The 24,526-nt window shown below is 43.9% G+C and overlaps 1 protein-coding gene across 3 annotated transcripts in view; it reads left to right on the top strand.

Moving 5' to 3' along the window:
- LOC115459096 (AMP deaminase 3-like) overlaps positions 1–24,526 on the top strand; it is a 99,147-nt gene that overhangs the window by 4,866 nt on the left and 69,755 nt on the right. For 2 of the 3 annotated variants that reach the window (XM_030188961.1, XM_030188960.1), the window contains exon 2: positions 2,856–3,081. In XM_030188961.1, the coding sequence (XP_030044821.1) occupies positions 2,861–3,081 (221 nt within the window). In that variant the 5' untranslated portion in view covers positions 2,856–2,860. Of the gene's footprint in view, positions 1–2,855; positions 3,082–11,293; positions 11,393–24,526 lie in introns of all 3 variants that reach the window. The other variant, XM_030188962.1, reaches the window with a different exon arrangement.

The following is a 24,526-nucleotide window of genomic DNA, read 5'->3' as shown; positions in this document are numbered from 1 at the left end:
AAAGTGGTGGTAAGCCCAACATGGGCTTACCTCATGCTATTGCGGAACTATTGCCGGCCCAATGCGGCCACCGGCAGTAGTTCTGGCTCAAGTGCTTCGTTTCCGGTGCTTCGGGAAATTTTTTTGTAGTGCGGCGCTAACTCGTTGGTAATCAGTCACCACTGCGTGCTGCCTGGTTACCACATGGCCACGCGGTAAGAGTTATCTTACCGCTTGACCATTTTTTTGAGGCATTTTACCCACTGTGGTAAAAAAGACCCTGGCGCACGGGAAAAATGGCTCCTGCCACTACCGCAGGTCCCTTTTTCCTGCAGCTTAGTAAAAGAATCTCTTAGTCTGTACCAAGGGCAACTTCTAGTCCTACTTTAAAAAAATTTGGGGAGGGGGGAGTGGTAAATATTCAGCAGGTGGTAGACAGTTATTTTTTCATTCCCATCACCTGCATGCACAGATATTCAATGCCAGCTCATGTCCAGCCACTGGCATTGAATATCCAGGTATGTGCGGCCGGCTGGCACTTAATTAGTTAAGTCCTGTTATTCAGCCTTGACCAGTTAAGCTAAACCATTCAAAGATAAGACTGTTATTTATGTGGTCCTATTTGCCCAGTTAACTTATCCAGTTAAATGCTGACTCCTCCCCCAGACTGCCCACACAATAGCCTGTTTCATCTTTAGGTCCATGCATACTAAGCCGAGCTAGAATTTCTGGCGCGCGCTAAGCATTAGTATGTGCTAACCGTGTAGATGCCTATAATATTCCTATGGGCGTTTATACAGCACATGCTAAAATCGCTAGCACACCTTAATAAACAGGGTCCTTAGTGTTTAGAGGAGATATTCAGCACCACTATCCAGCTGAATATTCCCTCGGGGCCTGGTCAGTGTGTTAATCGGAAAAAAGTCTCTCTTAACTGGTTAACTCTTTTTGAACATTGACCCCAGGTATTATAGTCACCATGTAGCTGAATGATTCTGTCACTCCTTCCCATCCAGCTCTCATCAGGGAGTTAAGGGTCCTTTAACTAAAGTGTGTTATGCTGTTAATGGCTAGAGGAGGTCATGGCAGGCAAGTACAACTCGAGTCATCTTACTGAGCAGACTAGATGGACATACTGGCAGTGGCGTACCAAGGGCGGGGGGGGGGGGCGGTCCACCCCGGGTGCATGCTGCTGGATGGTGCAGAGAGCAGCCGTGCGCCTGTTGGCTCCGCTGGTTCCCTGCTTCCTCTGCCCCGGAACAGGTTACTTCCTGTTCCGGGGCAGAGGGAGCAGGGAGCCAGTGGAGCCAACAGGCGCACGGCTGCTCTCTGCACCCTCCAGCAGCCAAGAATGCACCCGGGGGGGGGGGGGGGGGGGGGGGGGGGGGGGGCTTGATGCGCCGGGGAGGGGGGTGTCATTGCGCCGGGGGTGTGTGTGTCATGCTGCACCCTGGGGGAATGGATGCTGCTGCACCTGGGGGGGAGGGTGCACAGTGGCGATCCACCCCTGGTGGCAGCTGACCTTTGATCACCACTGCATACTTGTTTTTACACGTTACTATGATATGGCCAATAATATATTCATGAGATTGATTTGTATACTGCGTCTACTTTGTATGCATATTCATTGTGGATATCCTGAAAACCTGACTCTCTGGGGTTCCCCCAAGACAGGTTTGGGAATCACTGAAATTAGGTGTCATATAACAAGGGACTGTCCTACTTGCCTTGCTGAGCCATATAGAGGGGCATTTTCGAAAGGGACATCCAAGTTTTGATGAGGACGTCCTCACAAAATGTCCCCATCCAGGGGCATGGAAACCCGTATTTTCAAAACAAGATGGACATCCATCTTTTGTTTCAATAATACAATCAGTGATGCCCAAATCCTGAAATTTGGTCGTCCCTAGACTTGGTCATTTTTGATTTTCAGCGATAATCGAAACCAAGGACGTCCATCTCAGAAACGACCAAATGCCAGCATTTGTAGTGCACTGGTCCCCCTGACATGCCAGGAGACCAGCTGGGCACCCTAGGGGGCACTGCAGTGGACTTCATAAATTCTCCCAAGAACATAGCTCCCTTACCTTGTGTGCTGAGCCCCCCAACCCCCCCCCTAAAACCAACTACCCACAATTGTACACCACTACCATAGCCCTTACGGGTGAAGGGGGCACCTAGATGTGGGTACAGTGGGTTTGTAGTGGGTTTTGGAGGGCTCGCTGTTTCCTCCACAAACGTAACAGGTAGGGGGGGGGGATGGGCTTGGGTCTGCCTGCCTGAAGTGCACTGCACCCACTAAAACTGCTCCAGGGACCTGCATACTGCTGTGATGGACCTGAGTATGACATCTGAGGCTGGCACGACATATTTTCAAAGATGTTTTTTGAGGGTGGGAGGGGGTTAGTGACCACTGGGGGAGTAAAGGGAGGTCATCCACGATTCTCTCCTCTGGTCATCTGGTAATTTCGGGCACCTTTTTGTGCCTTGGTCATAAGAAAAACACGACCAGGTAAAGTCATCCAAGTTTTCCTCAGGGACGTCCTTGTTTCTTTCAATTATGGGTCGAGGACGTCCTAGTGTTAGGCACACCCAAGTCCCGCCTTCACTATGCCTCCGATACGCCCCCTTGAACTTTGGCCGTCCCTGCGACGGAAAGCAGATGGGGGCATCCAAAATCGGCTTTCGATTATACCGATTTGGATGACCCTGTGAGGACACCCATCTTCCGATTTATGTCGAAAGATGGGCGTCCTTCTCTTTCGAAAATGAGCCCAAAAGTCTTAAGAAAGGCAACCAAATGGAAATACATCATTTTCACGTCTCTGAGATGGCTGTTATTTGCGTTGATCTATCTTAAACATTTTTCTTCATAGGCGAAATGCCAAGACAGTTCCCAAAGACTAATATCTCTCAAGTGGATGAGAAGGTGCGGCTTCTAGCAGAGAAAGTGTATGCCAAAGTTCTTCGAGAGGAAGATAGCAAAGATGCTTTCTCGCTCTTCAGTGTGCCCGAGGACTGTCCAATTGGCCAGAAGGAGGCTAAGGAAAGAGAGCTGGAGAAAGAGATGGCCGAGCAGAAATCAGCAGAGACAGCTAAAAGGTTTGTTCAATATATACATAGGCTTTCGATTGGTAGATCACTTGAAATGTGGTGTCTGTGTGAAAAGTTTTAACATGCATGTCAGGAACTGGTAAACACTGATTTTGCATCCATAAAAAGGCAAAGTAAAATGGATTTTCTTGCTTTGAAAAAAACTGTGTGAACTGCTTTTTGTTCTGCGAAAACTAATAGGGACGTTTTCAGAAAGATCTGAAGGTGTCTTGTCACTGAGAAAAAATGCCTATTTTAATAGACTGACCCACTCACTGCCTGTCTAAATTACTGGATAACAGACCTCTTATGAATGTTCGGATGCACAGTTCTTCCATTTTACTAGGGATGTGCATGGCAACAAATTTCAGGTCATTTCTGGACTTTTTTTCCTTGATTTTTTTAGACATTTTTTTGGTTTGCTTCAGACATTTTTGTTACATAAAATTACAACGTCAGAAACAAAATAACGGTGGGGCTGTTTTACTAAGCTGCACTAGTAAATGGACTTAGCACATCTCATTCCTGTGTATGTAATACTGTTATATTCACTGTTTCATTGTAAGCCACATTGAACCAATATTTGCTTTTTGGATATTGTGGGATACAATAATAAATAAATAAAATAAATAATGTGGGACCTTCCTACATGCTAAGCCCATTTCTAGTGTGTCTGTAAATTCAGACTTTTTCAATTATTTCATTTTCTAGCTGTGCATTAATGTTAACATTAGCACATGGCTGAAAAAAATTAATGCAGTAACCCTTACCAACTCCTATTTAGGAGGTGCTAAGGGCGCCCGCATTGTCAGCATTATTCAGTCAGGGGTCCTTTAACCAAGCTGCAGTAAAATGGGCCCTGCACTAGTGATGGGGGCTGTTTTTGTTATGTGCTATGGCCCTTTTTACTGCAGCAGGTAAAAAAGGCTGAAAATAGCCATGGCCATGTGCTAAGATTGCTCTTACCGTGTGGCCATGCGAGGGGGAGCACTTACTGCCACCTATTGAGGTGGTGGTAAGGGCTCCCACGCTAACCAAGTGGCAACTGGGTAGCATGTGGCGCTGCCCGATTACTGCCAGGTTAGTGCTGTTCTAAAAATTACAGCCCTATTTCCCCCAGCATGGGAAATGGCACGTAGCTCCAGGTTAGTGTGTGGTAAGCTTGCATTGGGCTTACTGCTGCTTTGTAAAAGGGCCCCTTAGCACTTACTAGTGCCAGCGAGCTAGCTGAATAGCACTTCTATGCACATTCTCCACTCCTGACACACCCCCTCCCCCCAAAATACCACATGGTTAGCATGCAAAAATGCAATACTAATGCACAATGCTTTACCACATGCTTTATAAGGCCCAGTAGCATTCCTAGTTCAGCTGCCACCCTGGGCAGATCACTACTGCGCACCCCCCCCCCCCCCGGCGCATCATCTCCACCCGCCTGGCACATCATTTCCTGGGGGTGCAGGGAGCAGTCGCACGACTGCCGGCTCCACCGGTTCTCTGCCCCGGAACAGGAAGTAATGTCAGAGAGAGCAGGGAACCGCTGCTCCTGCACCCCTTTGCAGGGTGCACCTGGGGCGGACTTCCCCCACTACCCGCTCTTGGTATGCCACTGGTAAGGCCACTTTTCCTGCGTTAAGTGTGTGTTAATGCTTAATGCACTTTAGTGAAAGGGCCTCTATGTGTGTTCATTCTTAGGTTAATACACAGTAAATTGATTTTCTATGCACTGTTTTTAAGGCACACTAATGAACCAAATACATGCTGATGAAAGCAGATCCCCTCAATTTACAGGTATGCAGAGACCTACAAGGTTTTTTCACTTCTAGAAAATGAGACCTGCTTGAGGAATTGGTAGTAAAATTACTCCTCTGTTCACTAAGCCGCACTAGCGACTGCCATGTGGCACTGCCGACTCAGCCTATTCAAAGTGAATGGGCTGTGTTGGCATTAGCACATGGCAGCTGCTAACGTGGCTTAGTAAATAGGGGGGTTAACTTCAACCCACAGAACTCAGACTGAAATTTTCAGTCAGTATATCACAATATCAACATCTTCCAGTGCAAATGGTCAGATTATTTTTATTATTATTGCAATCATTTGTATAAGCAGTAATGGGTGTAATGCAGTGTTTTTCTGATACTTATAATAGCCCCTGTTTCTTGAAGCATGTGCCTCATTTTCAAAGCACATAGACTTACAAAGTTACATAGCTTATTATTGTAACTTTATAAGTCTATGTGCTATGAAAATGAACACCATAGTCTGCTAAGACTGACAGAGGAAAAGCTGACAAGACAATACCTCCACATTCTATAAATTGTGCCTACTATTAGCAGCACTTAGGATCCCTTTTACTAAAGGAGCCCTGCGGTAGTTCCCACCCCCAGTGTATGCCATTTCCAGCACTACAAAATTATTTTCTATTTTGTAGCACCAGTGCTTACCCAACGGTAATTGTCAGGGTCACTTGCTGCCGGTTACCCCTTACTGCCACCTCAGTGGGTGGCGGTAAGTGCTCCCCCCAAAATGGCCGCGCAGTAAGTGGTTCACTTACCAAATGGCCATTTCTTTAAAAAAAAAAGAGACAGCCTTTTACCTGCTGTGGTAAAAGGGGGCCTCAGTGCGTATTTGGGTGGGTTTTTTTTTTGGGGGGGGGGGGGAGGAGCTGACACTTTCCACCAGAAGTGTAATAGAGTTGATTATGAGCCTGGTTCCCCTTCTCTACAATACATTGCACTGACCACTAGGCTATTCCAGGAACCTGCTTCCTGCTCTAATAGGACTGGCCATAACATCTGAAACTGTCATAGAGGCTACTCTTTCATTTACATCTTTGCGGGGTGGAGGGGTTCAGTGACCACTGAAGGAGTAAGGGGGGTGTCATTCCTTTATTCCTGCAGTGGTCATCTGGTCATTTAGGGCACTTCTTTGTGTCTTATTGTTAATAAATCAAGTCTAGACCAAAACGTACAACTTATAGCCCTGGATGTTTTTGTTTTGTTCCATTATTGCAGAAAAAAGTCCAATTGTTAGGAACACACACATCCTGCCCTTAACATGCCCCTGGCATTCTCCCTTGTGATTTGAATACACTTCTGACGGACGTAAAAAAAAAAAAAAAGTCTAAAAATTGGTTTTGAAAATTCCATTTTGGATGAAAAATGTCCAAATGCAGATTTATGCCACTTTTTTTTTCTCTTTTGAAAATGAGCCCCAAAGTACAACAGCGATGTCTGTGGTGGGATTTGGAAACAAATATACTGGGTGCTAAAAGGATGCTGCTGAGATAGAGGAAATGTGGCCTAGTTGAACTGAAGACATATTGTGTTTAAACTACTGATGTCATACCCACCTTGAGACAGCTTATACAGTGAAACTCTGGCCACAGTCGGTGTGACTGACTTCTCCCGCAGTTTGTCTTCACAAGTTTAAGCAAAGTTTTTTTTCATTATAAGATAAAGGTTTTTTCATTAGAAGTTCTTTGGGATCCAGTATTCCTGTGAAGTTTTTAGCAAAATAAGAATTGAGTATAGGGTTTTTTTATGCCGATGAAGAAAGTTGACCCATGTTGTTTCCTCCTTATCTCATAAATTATTATATTGGGTGGAGGTTTGGGTACAAAGGCTTTTTCCCTTTCTCATTATTATGGTCTTGCGCTTCACAGGAATGTATTAGTCCAAAATGTGGGATCCAAATGTAACAAATAAATTAATACAGAAAGTACTTTGTAGTTTATATCAAGAGAGGTTGATTTTGTTGCCTAGTTGAGGAAAACTATTTGTGGCTGCCAATGAAGTCCCATGGAGGGGCATAATTGAACGGCGCCGGCCATCACCGGGGCTGTCTCCGCAAGTGGGCGGAGCCAACCGTATTTTCAAAAAAGATGGCCGGGTATCTTTTTTTTTTCGATAATACGGTTGGGGCCGGCCAAATGTCAGAGATGGCCGGGTTTGAGATGGCCAGCATCAGTTTTTGCCCATAATGGAAACCGAAGCCGGCGATCTCAAATCCAGCCAAATCCAAGGCATTTGGTCGTGGGAGGGGCCAGGATTCGTAGTGCACTGGTCCCCTTCACATGCCTTGGACTTGGACCTGAAAAAAAAGGGGCCAAATAAAGCAGACCAAATTCTCGTCAAGGCCGGCTTTCTTTTTTCTATTATTGGGTGAAGCCGGCCATCTCAATGCACGCCCCCCAGTCCCGCCCCCATCCTGCCTTTGCTACCATGTCGACACACTCCCTTGAACTTTTGCCGGCCCCGTGACGGAACGCAGGTGAAGCCGGCCAAAGTCGGCTTTCGGTTATGCTGATTTGGCTGGATTCAGGAGATCGCCGGCCATCTCCTGATTTGTGTTGGAAGATGGCCGGCGATCTCTTTCGAAAATAAGCTGGATGGTGTCTCAGTGTTGGGCCACCATTATAAATTCCATTGAATGGGGCTGGAGCATGTTCTGACTTGACTGAATGCTTAGATATTGAAAAAAGTGAGGCATATTGAAACAGAAAATGTGTAGAATGGAAAAAGATATTATGAGCTCCTATGGATCAGCTGTAGTCCTTTATCATGCAGTGACTCAGCATTTGAGTATGGGTCAGGGAGTGGGGAAGGGGGGAGTGCTTAAGGCCTACCATGATGGTAAGGCACTTCAATTTCAGAAAGGAAGATCAGTTCTTGCCGCTGTAATGACCTTTTGGCATAAGAGTACTACTGAGGCCCTGTAAATGAGTAGTGTTGAAAAGCATGGTATTGGCAGAATACTTGCAAAATCTGGAATGAATAAAAATTTGGACTTTTTGCAGCAGTCTTAGACTGTTATCTAAATAGCTTTAGATCCAAAGAAATGTGCCTGTTAAACAAGCACAAAACCAAATAGGTGATGGCTTCTGCTATTGCATTGAGCTGAAATAATTATCTTTCTTAGGGCAATATTCCGAGATTGTCTTCTAGCTATGCCCTAATAAGTAGAATTATCTTCACCAAGGTTTCTTTTCTTGAGCTCTTGTAGATCAGATCAAGGGTGGCAGTAAAGCCCGGGGATGGCAGAGTGAATATAATATCAACTAGTGTGGCTCCTTCTATGTGTCCAAGTGTGTGTGTGTGTGGGGGGGGGGGGGGGGGGGGGGGGGCAGAATCTGATGTTCAGTTCAGGGAACTGAGAGTACTACTGCTGTTTTCATGCTCACCCCTATATTATGGAATTCTTTACTGTCTTATATTTGACAAGGTTTAAGAAGGCACTTAAGATATATTTTTCATAGGTGTTTGCGAACGACTAGTGATTGTGTTGGCTGGGGTGGAGGAACAGCCAGTCTGTTTCTTTATTTTCTAGCTTTTGCTGCTGCTTTTTTTCCTGCTATTCTTTTTATGGGATTTTGATTGTATATAAAGAGCTATGATGATGCATTGAATGGTGGTATACAAATTCTGCAATAAACATAAACATACTGATAACACAGATAGGGAAAAGGAACGGGACTGAGATTTGGGGTTGTCCATATAGTTGGTTGTTTTTATTTCAATAATTCTTAGGTTTCAAAATAAGGAAGCGTATTTGTTCATCATGATTATACCTTGTGCCTTATGATCCCTGTGGAGTGAGAATGTTAAACTTTTTTGTACTATGCTTCTGGATGCTGCTAAAGAGGATTCTTTATTTTTAATGAATCTGATATAAGTACATAAGTACATAAGTAGTGCCATACTGGGAAAGACCAAAGGTCCATCTAGCCCAGCATCCTGTCACCGACAGTGGCCAATCCAGGTCAAGGGCACCTGGCATGCTCCCCAAACGTAAAAACATTCCAGACAAGTTATACCTAAAAATGCGGAATTTTTCCAAGTCCATTTAATAGCGGTCTATGGACTTGTCCTTTAGGAATCTATCTAACCCCTTTTTAAACTCCGTCAAGCTAACCGCCCGTACCATGTTCTCCGGCAACGAATTCCAGAGTCTAATTACATGTTGGGTGATATGTGTTTTCCATCCAAAAAAAGTCCAAACAGTCTGGATGGTACCAAGCTATAGTATCTGATCCACTGGTGCCCCACCTACCTCGTCCACTTCTCCAATGCCAATGAGAGGAGACAGTGGGCTGAGAGCAATTTTTGTGCACCTTCATATTTGCATCACTGGGAGGAGTGATTCAGTCGTTAGAGCATTTGATGCTGACTGATTAGAAAATGAGGAGCTTGATTGCATGATTCTTCTCTGCTGCTCACACTGTATGATGTTGGACAAGCATTTTATCTTCCTGGATTTCTGTGGTCTGGTTGAAAATAAGGAATTTGTCTTATCCTAGTCAATACGTAAAAAATAAATCCAATGGCTACTGTTACGTTCTTACGTTCTTCTGTAAAGCATTAATTGGTGGTGTTTGCGCTAATATAGGGAATATGAGTTTAAATTCAGTATTAACTATGTTGGGAAGATGGTCCATGGACTTCATAGCACTTATTAAAGGGGACCATTGAGATGTTATAAAATGTACTTTGTTTAATAAATGCAAACAAAGTATTGGAACTAAGAGAAGAAACAAACACTCTGAGGGGTTGATATTCAAAAGAGTTTAACCGGGCAGGAGAAGCTCCTGCCCAGTTAAACCCCACTGGTTAGTGCCACTCAATATGTCCTCTAATTGGCCATCCCCTAACCGGATAAGTTAGGGGTGGGCTGGGGACAGAGTTAGGGTAGAGCAGCAAGGCAACTTAGCCGGTTAATGGTGATTTTCGGTCTGCTAACCATCTAAGAAACAACATATTATTAGAACAGCAAAAACATGTGTCCTAACTTTATGTGCCAAGTTAACCGGGCATCAGTCTCAACATCAGCCAGTACTTGGTTAAATTCTGGGTAATCGGTGCCAGGAGCCGTACATGTCCCAGCTTTGAATTTCTGGGGTTAGTTCAGATCATGGCTGGAAGCAGCTTACCAGTCGCTTAATGCTGCAGACTGGATATCTACACCTGAGTTCGCATTTCAAACTCTGAATTGCACGTTGCTAAGCCTTCCTTGGGGAGTTCATGAGTAGCGGTTAATCTGTTCTGAGACCTAAGTTGCTTCCTGGTGATTTGGCACAGGGCCATCTAACTTTCTATGGAGGCGATTCTGTAAGTGGGTGCCTTCATTAAGATGCCATGCAGTGAAAACCTATTCTGTAGTGAAATCTGGATGCCCACATTCCATAATAGAAATACTAGCGTAACCTGCTATTGGCATATCTAACATTTACAAACCCGCGATTGCCATAGATTTAGCATAACTGCGATTGTGTAAATGTGGCAGGTGTGCATATAACTCTGTAAGTTACGTGTATAATTGGGAACCCTGCCCATGCTCTGCCGTGTGTACAGCCCCTTGCATTTATGTGCTATACCACTTCTGCCCCTGCAGGCACTTTTACAGGTGAGTGCACACTTTGCACTACACTCAGTAAATGGGAGCTGAAAAACTACACATTGAGCGCTATTCTATAAACGGCACTCCAAGTTGGGCACTGTTTATAAAATAGCTCCGCAGCACCGGGATCTGTGCCAACTTTTAGGAGCGAAGATTTACACTAACTGAATCCCTGTGCAAATCCCCATGCCTAAATTAGGCATGGATCCCCTGGATTCTATAATAGTGCGCACATCTTTAGTGAACACCCCTCCCATTGCCAACCCCCCTTTTTGGTTGCATGCTAAAAAATATGCACACGCATCTTTACAGAATAGTGCCTAGCAAGATGTAGGCATAAATCCAAATTTTTGCCAATTAACGCCAATAATTAATGCCCAATGATTGGCGCTAATAGGCTCATTATGCACTCACATTTGCACATACAGTTTTAAGCATCATTTATAGAATTACCCTGCAGGTGTATAAGTGCTAGTATTCTGTACATTAACAAGTGTAAGTTAAAGAATTGCCCTTCATGTGACCAGCTATTAATTTGACATTTTTGTTAGTTGGATCATGTTCGATGGTTAGTGACTGACTTTTGTTAGTGACACCATCATGAATCCCACAGCATACAAAAACCCTCCTGGGAGATTAAACAGTGACAAATCTTTCTGTTCATGGATCTTTTGGTTGGGGTGATGTGAAGCTGTTGAATACTGCAGCTTAGGCATGTTTTGTTGGACTGATTATTGCATGTGCAGTTGTTGTGCATGGAGAGTTTATTTCATCTTTGCTGATTTGATTATGTCAAATGTTTGGATTACCTCCCTCCTCCATTCAGTGTAGGCCCTATTTGTGGCAGAGACTGTCCTTTGAGGATTTGGGGTCCCAGGACTCTGTTTGAAATACCCAAGATGACACATGAACATATTTGTGTAAGGTACTGAATTTTCTGTGTTTGTTTTATGGCGCTTGACACTGCTACAGTAACACTAAAATGGCTGAGACACTTACATCTGTCACCATGTTGGTTGGTTTCTCTAATCACTCTGTTTAGACTTAAGCTCTGTTTGACATATGAAGAACTGCAGTAACCGCTCTGAACATACGTAGCTAGGCATCTGAGTTTTTCTTTACTTTCCTGGAGCACAGGAAATTTTTTAGGGGTTAATATTTTGCAGGTGGAGAAGACAACTATTCTGATGCTATTTTATAACGACACATAGGCTTTAAGGTGTGTATGAATTGTGACTATATCTGTGTCTTGCTCATCATCGTTCCTGTGCATGCTTACTATAAAAATATGCACTCGCTTGCACCATCTGTACTTTTGGGCATGGCTTAATTTTTTTAAAACCCATTTATGTGCTTAAAACTGCTTTTTGGGCATGAAAATGACTTCTAATATTTCTCTCTTAGTAGGCAATTGTTTAACACAGTGGTGTTCATTTTTAAGCTGCGGCCACTTTGGATTCTAATGACCTGAAGGAGAGCTGCAAAATATCTTCCCATTTGGGGCCATGACACTGCTGACCAGTGTGTGTCAATGAAATCTGGCTCCACCAGTTCATCTTTAAACTTCGCTGGGGGGGGGGGGGGGGATCCTCAAGGTTGTGATCATTTTCAAATGTGTTTTCAAATGTCTATTGAGAAATACCTTGTCCTTCAAACATGTGGCTCTTCTCCCTCCTCCCCCCTTTCCAGTTTCCCTTTTTCATCTTGAGCCTGGATAGTGAGACAAAGTAGCAGAAATGATTTTAAAAAACCCACAATGGTGGCTGCCCCAGAGGTCTCCAGGAGTGCCATTGGCCCCGGACCTTGCATTGTAGAACACCGCTATAATAGGCTGCCAAAATTTAGGTGTCTGGTTTCTACAAGTAGCAAGCCTATTTTCTAAGAACACTTGCAAAGGCAAATGATGATGGACTGGGGAGGCAGGACCAGATGCTGAGAAAGGGGGAGAAGGACTAGAAGCTTGGGAAGGAAGCAGATGGGGGAGAAAGAGGCAGGGGTATATGCTGGGAAAGATGTGAGGAGAGAAGGGGTGCTAGGGAAGGAGGCAAGGCAGATGCCAGGAGAGGGAATGGATGTTGAGGAAGGAGACAGGAAGATGGGAGCTGGAGAGGCATGGACAAATGCTGGGAAAGTGGGAGAGGAAGGGAGAGTGGATGCTGGGGAAAGAGGTAGATGTGTGAGTTCTGGAGAAAGGGGCCAGGAGACAGACGATCACATATTGACATGGAGTGGTGGGAGAACAGACTGACCTCGCGGCCTTCCAGGCAACCACCAGGTGAACCAACCAGGTGAACAAACGGAACGTATACTTCGTTACCTGGTAAGCGATCCTGCCGAAAAAGCGACCTCCAGGCGAGCCAACCGACCTTGTGACCAACGGGCAAGCCGACCGACCTTGTAGCCTTCCAGGCGGACCAGCGGGGCGATCACTGCGAGACCTGGCAGACGATCCAGCCGAGAACGGGGACCACTAGGTGAGGAAGGACCACCAGGCAAGCCGACCGACCCGTGGTCATCCACCCGCCGAGATCACAAAGTGCACAGGACAGATAGCAAAGCACCGGGTGAGGAGAAGAGTGGCAAATGCTACCTCGGCGGTTCTGGAGCAGGGAGAAGCAGCTGCTCCCCTCCCCAGGAGAACCGAGTGAGACCCGAACGCCCAGAATTCCCTCCCGCCAGCTAACCCCAAAGCAGATAGACCTGGTAGACAACACGCTGGAACAGCGATCACCTGAAGAAACGACTGACCTCATGATCATCCACCCACCGGGATCGCAAACCTCAACACAGGACGCACGAGTCGCATAAGGACCGAGAGAAGAGTGGAAAAAGACACTTCAATGGCCCCGAAGCAGGGAGAAACAGCTGCACCTCTATTAAAGGACCACACGAGACCTGGACACCCAGACTTACCTCCCGATCGCCGACCTCCCTCCGACACAACAAGAACCACTCAAACCGTCCCACATCTCCTAACCGACGCAACAAAAGAAGTCTGCACTCTCACTACCTCGACCCAACCGGACCCAAATTGAGGACGCCGGACGAGGAGAGTAACGACGGACAAACCTATAGCCCGTAAGCGATACTAAATTGAGATGCATGAGTGCAACACTATGGACTTCTGTTGTGTAGTATGTTGAGTGACTTCCTAAAACAACTTTCTAATCAGTATTTTGTGTAGTTGGGTAGGTTTGAGGGAAGCACTGCAGACTTCTGATTTGCAGCATGCTATGCGACCTCTTAAAATAACTCTCTAGTCAGCATTTTGTGTTTCTAGGTAGGATAAATCATAAAATCACTGCATTATTGAAATGTTTGATGACTTAATCCTCTAATGCTTTCAAATACTTTCTATATATCTCATAACACTGTACCAAATTGCAAGCATGTAAACGGCTAAAACTGAATCTAACCACTTCCCCTACTCTACTCTATAATATACTGAATTGTACTATGGACTGTAAGTACATACACGGAACTGCATGATCAACTGCAAACTTTAATCAATCACCATTGCTCTGCAAGGCTGAACACTAACTCACGCACGCTTCTGCTGCACTTTACACACTACCACCAATATGAATACTAACAAACTACTCCTAATCATCTACTATCTCTCCCTAATTCACTACATACTCACAACCCATCTCACGGACAACAAGGTACCCACAGTACATAAACCATGCACACAACCCAAACACAACACACCTACCCAAAAGTTAAAAAAATGGAACGGAAAACCTACCACCTACGGACACAATCAACAGAAAGGAAAGAAGGGACTCAGCAAACTCAAATACCAAGAGGACAGACAACTAATAGAAATCATCACAACCTCGAACCCAACTGAACCCCACCAACTAATACAAATGGGTTATATAAATGCTAGATCTATAGTTAACAAAACTACGACAATAACCGACTGGATCACAACCGACAATCTTGATTTCCTACTTATCAGCGAAACCTGGATCCATGTATCCAAAGATCCCATAATTTTAGAACTATGCCCTCCAGGGTACAAAATTATCCACTGGACAAGGAACGGAAAAAGAGGAGGAGGCATAGCTATAATCTACAGTTCCCAATTCACCTTCACAACAATAGCCGAATCCATAATTCCCCAACTTGAACTAGCTTCAGTTAGAATCAACCACCCAACCCTACAAGACCACCTCAACCTTATCCTGTTTTATAGACCACCAGGCAATTGGCAAGACTCCCAAACACATTTTATGGATTTCATATCGAACACATGTGTTTCCACCCAAAACCTTCTTATAGTAGGCGACATCAACCTTCACCTTGAGGACACTAACCTAAGTAACATATGTGAATGCAAGGACTTCCTTCAACTATGGGAGCTTCACTGGCCAAACATGCAACCCACCCATAATAAAGGTCACACACTAGATATTATCACATACAAATTCTCCTCAGAACCAAATCTTGCATTAAAAGAGATAAAATGGACAGCTAAACCATGGTCCGATCACTACAGAGCTAACCTGTCCCTTCACTGGTGAACAAAAGATTCACAACATAAACAAGAACAACAAACCTATACCACGAGAGGCAAAATAGACCCGTAAACATTTTGGCAACAATTCTATAATGACGCATGGACAGCACCAACAGACTCACCCCAATTTCTTCTGGAATGGGACAACAGATGCAGAATCGTGTTAAACAACGTAGCACCGCTTCAAACCAGAACCTCACACAGAAGTAACTCTATACCATGGTTTAACGAAGAACTAAAAAAAAACTAAAAACACAAGTCAGAAGATTAGAACGAGCATGGATTAAGAAAAAAGATGACTCAACACTCAAGAACTGGAAACAACTACAAAGAAAATACAAATACACCATCAGACAAACTAAAAGAACATATTATAAAACCAAAATCGGACCAAACTACAAGGATACACATAAACTCTTCCTACTTGTAAACAAGCTATTAAACACTACACTGGTTACTTCTAACAACATAGACACCCCATCAGTAACCAACCTTGCGAATTACTTCAAGGAGAAAATTATAAAGCTACGACTCATGATACCTATCAACACAACTGATTATGTAGACCTTCTTGAGTGCCTAGATCCAATACCTGAAGAACACCCAGCAGACCAATCATGGACCAACTTTGATACACTCACAACTGACAACATCTCCCAACTGCTTGGAAGATATGCCAAGTCACAGTGCAAATTAGACATCTGCCCCACTAGCCTTATAAGATCTGCCCATCAACAACTCAAAACAGACCTCACGAAACATCTAAACTACATGCTACAAAATGGCCTCTTCCCTGCGGATAAAGGAAACATTCTACTTACTCCTTTACCTAAAGATGCAAAGAAAAGTACAAAGGACCTAACCAACTATCGCCCAGTAGCATCTATTCCACTAATAACCAAACTCACGGAAGGTGTAGTGACGAAACAACTCCATGAATACCTAATCAAACACTCAATTTTGCACGAGTCTCAATCAGGATTTCAGTCGAACCACAGTACTGAAACTGTACTAATGACCTTAATGAACTCATTTAAGCAAGCAATTGCAACTGGCAACAACATACTCCTCCTACAATTCGACATGTCAAGTGCCTTCGACATGGTCAATCATGGAATACTACTACATATTCTAGAATACTTTGGAGTTGGAGGTAACGTTCTTAACTGGTTCAGAGGATTCTTGACCACAAGATCATACCAAGTAATAGCAAGCACGGATATGTCAGCCCCATGGACACCTGAATGTGGAGTCCCCCAAGGATCCCCTCTCTCACCAACCCTCTTCAACCTAATGATGATACCCTTAGCCAAGCTACTAGCCAATCAAAACCTCAACCCCTACATTTATGCAGATGATGTCACGATTTATATCCCATTCAAACACGACCTAAAAGAAAGCGAGATCAACCAAAGCCTCCAAATCATGCACTTCTGGGCGGATGCATTTCAGCTAAAACTTAATGCAGAAAAAAACACAATGTCTCATACTCACCTCACAACATAACACAAGTAACTTCACCACCATAATTACACCAAACTTCTCTCTTCCCGTCTCAAACAATCTGAAAATTCTTGGAGTCACCATTGATTGGAATCTCACACTTGAAACACACGTGAAGAATACAACGAAAAAGATGGTCCACTCCATGTGGAAACTCAAAAGAGTAAAACCTTTCTTCCCGAGATCCATTTTCCGCAACCTGGTACAGTCAATGGTGCTAAGCCATCTGGACTATTGCAATGCACTGTACGCCGGCTGAAAAGAACAAACTATCAAGAAACTTCAAACAGCCCAGAATACTGCAGCCAGACTCATATTTGGAAAAACAAAATATGAAAGTGCAAAACCCCTAAGAGAGAAACTTCACTGGCTCCCACTCAAAGAACATATCGCGTTCTAGATCTGCACGATTGTTCATAAAATCATTCACGGAGATACCCAGACCTACGTGCTAGACCTCGTGGACCTGCCTCCCAGAAATGCTAAAAGATCATCCCGCAAAGTTCTTAATCTACACTTCCCCATCTGTAAAGGACTAAAATACAAGCTAACACATGCTACTAGCTTCTCTTACATGAGCACGCAGTTGTGGAATGCACTACCAACTGACTTGAAAACAATTAACAAAATAACTAATTTTCGCAAATCTCTGAAAACCTATCTATTCAACAAGGCCTACAACGAAAACCTATAGCTTAATTATAACACTTCACCACTCCATTCTCATTCTGAATGTCATCTTTCTATAACTGTCTGCTTAGACCTCTTTTCTCATCCTTGATCTCTTTGTAACACCAATTGTACCCTCTACCCTGGAATGGCGATGCCATAACAGGCCCTTGTAAGCCACATTGAGCCTGCAAATATGTGGGAAAATGTGGGATACAAATGCAATAAATAAATAAATAAATAAAGAGTACGGTAGGTATGCAGAAACCCAGTGGGAGAGCAGAAGAGCAGGGTGCGAGATTGGAATTGGATAGAATGTGGGGACTCAGGACTTAGATTAGTAGCATGGGAATGTGGAGATTCAAGGAGTAAGTGAGGGCAGAAGAAGACAGTGGAAAGGGTATGACTAGAGGTGTGTTAGATGAGCTATGGGGTATGAGACTGTGAAAAAAATGGGGAGGTGTTATGCAAAACCTAGAGGAGCTGTAGGGAAGGGTTGAGAGGCAAAAGGAAGTGGAAGGGGACTGTGGAGTGAGTGAGAGGCAAATGAAGAGGATGAGCCTTTGAAGGGAATAATAGAGGGTCACAATGGGGAAGGTGAAAAAGGGAATGAGTGGAATGGTAGGGGGTAAGAGACAGAAAAAAGAGGCTGATGGCAGGGGAAAGAATGAATAACATTGAACTAACCAGAACAGATAGGGGGAAGAGAGGCAGGATAAGGAAGATGATGGCTGGTGGAGAAGAAGTGGCAGTCAGGGGCTTGAGAGTAGGTGAAAGAGAGAAATAGAAGACTGGGGGAGGAGTGAAAGACAGAGGGGTAATGAAAGAACTGGAAAGGTGAAAGTGGGATTTGGAAAGCTGAACTGAAAACTGGAGGGTGAGAGGAGGGGAGGAGGAAAATTTATCTAGTGTGGGTACAGAGGTAGCTGAGAGAATAGGGGGAAAAGATATAAAAGGAAGGAACATTTATAGAGGAGGAAGGGAAGAAGACAACAAAGAAACAGAAAATGGAAAAGATCCTAAAAAAATTGACAAGGGGAAAGCAGAAAGAAGAGTCCGGAACCTGCCTAATTGGAAAAAATATAATAATCAGACAACAAGGTACAAGAAAAGCATTTTATTTTGAGCGATTGGGATGTGTTAGCTTTGGAAACATATGTTTCTTATGTATTTGTGTTTTGCTCTGTATAGCAGGAGTTCCCTTTCTGTTTGTTGTTTCTTCAGTGTTGCATGGCATGCTATATGCTCACATGTAGTCTCTGTTTAGGAATCTGTCACAATCTGACTTCTTAGGTTTTTAAATTCAGATTTTCACTTCATACTTCTGTTTCTAATGTGTGGTCCCTTATTTTCTATTTAGTGAGCATCTTTTTTCTGCATGTGTGTCTGCAGAGAAGGATTAAGCTTACATTTAGGTTCTGTGTAGGGATCTATCACAGTCTGGCTTGTTCTGCTTTCTCAGTACGAGATGTACCAATGGACTATAGCCCAGTATATTTGCACTACTACCTTTGCAATGCTGTGAAAATCCTGGAAGTTAGTGTTTTTCTGGTATGGCACATTTTCTATATGGTATTGAATGTTTTTTTTGCAGGGTTTTCCAGAATTGTTTCAGTTATCACCACAACAGTGCATCTACATATAATATACATTTCACTGTAAGTCATAGCTGTACCTCAGAATATTGTGCTTTGTCTCTTTGTGTGCTAAAAACATATCTTTTTAGGACATTTTTTATTAGACTATTTTTTTTGTCTTTGTTGTACTTTATTGTTTTGTAATCCGCTTTGAACCTGTTTCTGGGGAGATGGTGGAATATAAATACCATATCATATATCATTTTAAAATATTCACTGTTACTCTTTCATATGAACTAGATTAATTAATATAAATGCAGAATATATACTCAGCTACATGTTCAAAATTATTTTTCCAATGTTAATTGTACATATGTTGTAAACGGTGGGGGAAGCACAAGGCTACAGGTTCACCTAGGATGTCAGATACTTGTGGGCTAGCTCTGGGGAGCAAAAAAACAGAAACAAATGTCTGGAGGGCCTAGGAAGAGGTAGAGAGGCAGTGTTGAGAGGTGGGACTGTGGAAAGGCAGACAGAATGTAGATAAAGGACTGGGAAGAAGTTGAAAGAGGACAGTTGGAAGCTGGATAGGTGGTAAGAAAAATAAATAAGAAAGGGCATAGATGAGTAACAGGGAAGGAACTGGGGCTAGTGAAGGAATGAGTCAGGTTGCCTTCTCAGGTGCCGTGGAGGACTTGCAGCTCATCTGCATATCCTCGGAGCCTTCGCCGGAGTGACTCCCAGGTCCATTCCGATCCACTCGGGGCCTCTGCTCAAGGTGCCGCGCGCCGTTAGCTTTCCTTCTAATAAGTTCTGGGAGAAGAGGATATTTCTCTGGTAAGTGAACAAATTTTGCTTGTGCTTTCGGAACTTGAAGATTGGGGTTTAAAGGAGGAACTGTAAGTTAGTGATAGGCTGATATCCTTAATACTTTAGCAAGTTTTAAATTACGGAAAAACTCAAAAAAACACTAAGATGGAGTCAGCAGTCCAGCAGCGAGAGGGGTGCTATCCAGTCTTTTGCATTGAGTGTCACATGTATGATTATCTCCCAATTGGTGAGGTGTCATATGTGTGTGCCCGATGCAAAGAGCTCCTAGCTCTCAGAGAACGTGTACGTTCTCTTGAGGCTAGAGTAGCAGACTTGATGGAGCTGAGGGAGACAGAGAGGTACATAGAGGAGACCTACAGGGATGTTGTAGAGAAGTCCCACCTCCAGTCAGGTAGCCCCTGTGCTACCTTGGAGGAGGGAGGTCTCCTAGAAGGAGAGCATCACCCTGGTGAAGTAGGAAGTACTCCTGTAGCCAGGACCTGCCCACCAGGGGATGTATTATCCTTTCGCACCGAGGATATATCTCCAAATGTTGCCCGGGAGGGAAAGGTTAGGACAGCTGTTGTACTTGGTGATTCGATCATTAGGCATATAGATAGCTGGGTGGCTGGTGGACGTGAGGATCGCCTGGTGACTTGCCTGCCTGGTGCGAAGGTGGCGGACCTCACGCGTCACCTAGATAGGATTTTATATAGTGCTGGGGAGGAGACGGCTGTCTTGGTACATGTGGGTACTAATGACATAGGAAAATGTGGGAGAGAGGTTCTGGAAGCAAAATTTAGGCTCTTAGGTAGAAAGCTGAAATCCAGATCCTCCAGGGTAGCATTTTCTGAAATGCTACCTGTGCCACGCGCAGGGCCCAAGAGACAGGCAGAGCTCCAGAGTCTCAATGCGTGGATGAGACGATGGTGCAGGGAGGAGGGCTTTAGATTTGTTAGGAACTGGGCAACATTCTGGGGAAGGGGGAGCCTATTCCGAAAGGATGGGCTCCATCTTAACCAGAGTGGGACCAGGCTGCTGGCATCGGCGTTTAAGAAGGAGATAGAGCAGCTTTTAAACTAGAAATGGGGGGAAGGCCGACAGTCGCACAAAAGAGCATGGTTCGGGATAAGGTATCTTTCAAAGATATCACCATAACAGGGAAGATAGAGTATCCTGATAGTGAGGTTGCAAAAGAGATTGTAGTAGATCGGGTATCTTTAAATAACAATAAAAATCAGACAAAAGATTGCCAATTAATACTGTCAAGTACTAAGCATGATGTACTTAGGAACAACAAACATAGTTTGAAATGTCTATATGCGAATGCCAGGAGCCTAAGAAATAAGATGGGGGAGTTGGAATATATTGCACTAAATGAAAAATTAGATATAATAGGCATCTCTGAGACCTGGTGGAAGGAGGATAACCAGTGGGACACTGTCATACCGGGGTACAAATTATATCGTAGTGATAGGGTGAATCGGATTGGTGGAGGGGTAGCATTGTATATTAACGAGAGCCTTGAATCAAATAGATTGAAAATTCTGCAGGAAACAAAACACTCCTTGGAATCACTGTGGATTGAAATTCCATGTGCAAAGGGGAAAAGGATAGTGATAGGAGTGTACTACCGTCCGCCTGGCCAGGACGAACAGACGGATGCGGAAATGTTAAAGGAAATCAGGGACGCAAACAAACTGGGCAACACAATAATAATGGGGGATTTCAATTACCCGCATATAGACTGGGTTAATGTAACATCTGTACACGCAAGGGACATAAGATTTCTTGATGAAATCAAGGACAGCTTCATGGAACAGCTAGTTCAGGAGCCGACAAGAGAAGGAAAAATACTAGACTTAGTCCTTAGTGGTGCTCATGATCTAGTGCAGGGGGTAACGATACGAGGGCCGCTTGATAACAGTGATCATAATATGATCGGTTTTGATATTGGCATTGAAGGAAGTGAAACTAGGAAATCAAGTACGCTAGCGTTTAACTATAGAAAAGGTGATTACGACAAAATGAGAAAAATGGTGAAAAAAAGACTGAAAGGAGCAGCTCGCAGAGTAAAAAACTTGCATCAGGCGTGGATGCTGTTTAAAAACACCATCCTGGAGGTTCAGGACAAATATATTCCACGTATTAGAAAAAAGGGAAAAAAGACTAAACGTCAGCCGGCGTGGCTAAACAGTAAGATAAAGGAAATCATTAGAGCCAAAAAACAATCCTTCAGAAAGTGGAGAAGAGAACCAACTGAAAGTAACAGGATAGATCATAAGGAATGCCAAGCCAAATGCAAAGCGGAGATAAGGAGGGCAAAAAAGGACTTTGAGAAGAAATTAGCGTTGGAAGCAAAAATACATAGTAAAAATTTTTTTAGATACATTAAAAGCAGGAAACCGGCCAAAGAGTCGGTTGGGCCGCTGGACGAAAATGGTGTTAAAGGGGCGATCAAGGAGGACAAAGCCGTAGCGGAGAAATTAAATGAATTTTTTGCTTCGGTCTTCACCGAGGAGGATTTGGGGGGGACACCGGTGCCGGAAAGAATATTTGAAGCGGGGGAGTCGGAGAAACTAAACAAATTCTCTGTAACCTTGGAGGATGTAATGGGTCAGTTCAGCAAGCTGAAGAGTAGTAAATCACCGGGACCTGATGGTATTCATCCCAGAGTACTAATAGAACTAAAAAATGAACTTGCGGAGCTACTGTTAGAAATATGCAATCTGTCCCTAAAATCGAGTGTAGTACCGGAAGACTGGAGGGTAGCCAATGTTACTCCGATTTTTAAGAAGGGTTCCAGAGGAGATCCGGGAAATTATAGACCGGTGAGTCTGACGTCGGTGCCAGGCAAGATGGTGGAGGCTATTATTAAGAATAAAATTGCAGAGCATATACAAAAACATGGACTGATGAGACAAAGTCAGCACGGATTTAGTGAAGGGAAGTCTTGCCTCACCAATCTAATGCATTTTTTTGAGGGGGTAAGCAAACATGTGGACAATGGGGAGCCGGTTGATATTGTATATCTGGATTTTCAGAAGGCGTTTGACAAAGTGCCGCACGAAAGACTCCTGAAGAAATTGCAGAGTCATGGAATCGGAGGTAGGGTATTATTATGGATTAAGAACTGGTTGAAAGATAGGAAGCAGAGAGTAGGATTGCGTGGCCAGTATTCTCAGTGGAGGAGGGTAGTTAGTGGGGTCCCGCAGGGGTCTGTGCTGGGTCCGTTGCTTTTTAATGTATTTATAAATGACCTAGAGATGGGAATAACTAGTGAGGTAATTAAATTCGCCGATGACACAAAATTATTCAGGGTCGTCAAGTCGCAGGAGGAATGTGAACGATTACAGGAGGACCTTGCGAGACTGGGAGAATGGGCGTGCAAGTGGCAGATGAAGTTCAATGTTGACAAGTGCAAAGTGATGCATGTGGGTAAGAGGAACCCGAATTATAGCTACGTCTTGCAAGGTTCCGCGTTAGGAGTTACGGATCAAGAAAGGGATCTGGGTGTCGTCGTCGATGATACGCTGAAACCTTCTGCTCAGTGTGCTGCTGCGGCTAGGAAAGCGAATAGAATGTTGGGTGTTAGTAGGAAGGGTATGGAGTCCAGGTGTGCGGATGTTATAATGCCGTTGTATCGCTCCATGGTGCGACCGCACCTGGAGTATTGTGTTCAGTACTGGTCTCCGTATCTCAAAAAAGATATAGTAGAATTGGAAAAGGTACAGCGAAGGGCGACGAAAATGATAGTGGGGATGGGACGACTTTCCTATGAAGAGAGGCTGAGAAGGCTAGGGCTTTTCAGCTTGGAGAAGAGACGGCTGAGGGGAGATATGATAGAAGTGTATAAAATAATGAGTGGAATGGATCGAGTGGATGTGAAGCGACTGTTCACGCTATCCAAAAATACTAGGACTAGAGGGCATGAGTTGAAGCTACAGTGTGGTAAATTTAAAACGAATCGGAGAAAATTTTTCTTCACCCAACGTGTAATTAGACTCTGGAATTCGTTGCCGGAGAACGTGGTACGGGCGGTTAGCTTGACGGAGTTTAAAAAGGGGTTAGATAGATTCCTAAAGGACAAGTCCATAGACCGCTATTAAATGGACTTGGAAAAATTCCGCATTTTTAGGTATAACTTGTCTGGAATGTTTTTATGTTTGGGGAGCGTGCCAGGTGCCCTTGACCTGGATTGGCCACTGTCGGTGACAGGATGCTGGGCTAGATGGACCTTTGGTCTTTCCCAGTATGGCACTACTTATGTACTTATGTAAGGTAGATGAGGGCTTGGGAGTTAGAAAGTACAGAGGATGGAAACGGAGCATGATGGATTGAGTAAAAGACAGAATAGGCAGGGAAAGGAGATGGGGGGGACAATGGGAGGGTTTGGATGAGACTGGGAAATGGAAAGCTGGTAGGTGAGGAGTGAAAAGAGGGAGACTGAAGACTAAACAGTGAGAGAAGGGGAAAATGAAGGATTAAATCTGAATAGAGAATCGGAGAAGAAAGAAATGATTAGTGTCAGATGTATAGATGCAAGGGAACAAAACTGAAGGAAAGAGAAGAAATGGAGACACTAGAAAAGAATTTAGGAGAAGACCTACAAGGAAAGTACAAGAGAGACTGGGACCAGCTCATTTAGAAAAGTGAAATGCCCAGACAATAAAGGTAGAAAAGAGGATTGAAATGTGTCTGCTTTGGGAAATGTACATCTTTTCTTTTTGTATTTTTCAATTCTTTTTCTTTTTACCAGTATTGCACTGCTTGTAGAGCCTGGCTTTATTTATTTATTTGTTATATTTCTACCCCACATTTTCCCACCTATTTGCAGGCTCAAATAGGTGGGAAAATGGACATTTCAGGTTTTGTTTGCATGTTTTTATCATCCAGTTCTGTATCAGGTGAGGAACTGTGAATGTGTGATGAATTCTGTTAGCATATAGTGTCTCTGCAGAAATCTGTAATAATC

The sequence above is a fragment of the Microcaecilia unicolor genome, unplaced genomic scaffold (assembly GCF_901765095.1).
Source record: "Microcaecilia unicolor unplaced genomic scaffold, aMicUni1.1, whole genome shotgun sequence".
NCBI lineage: Eukaryota > Metazoa > Chordata > Amphibia > Gymnophiona > Siphonopidae > Microcaecilia > Microcaecilia unicolor.
The sequence above is the reverse complement of the archived record's forward strand: the minus strand, read 5'-3'. Positions and strand labels throughout refer to the sequence as shown.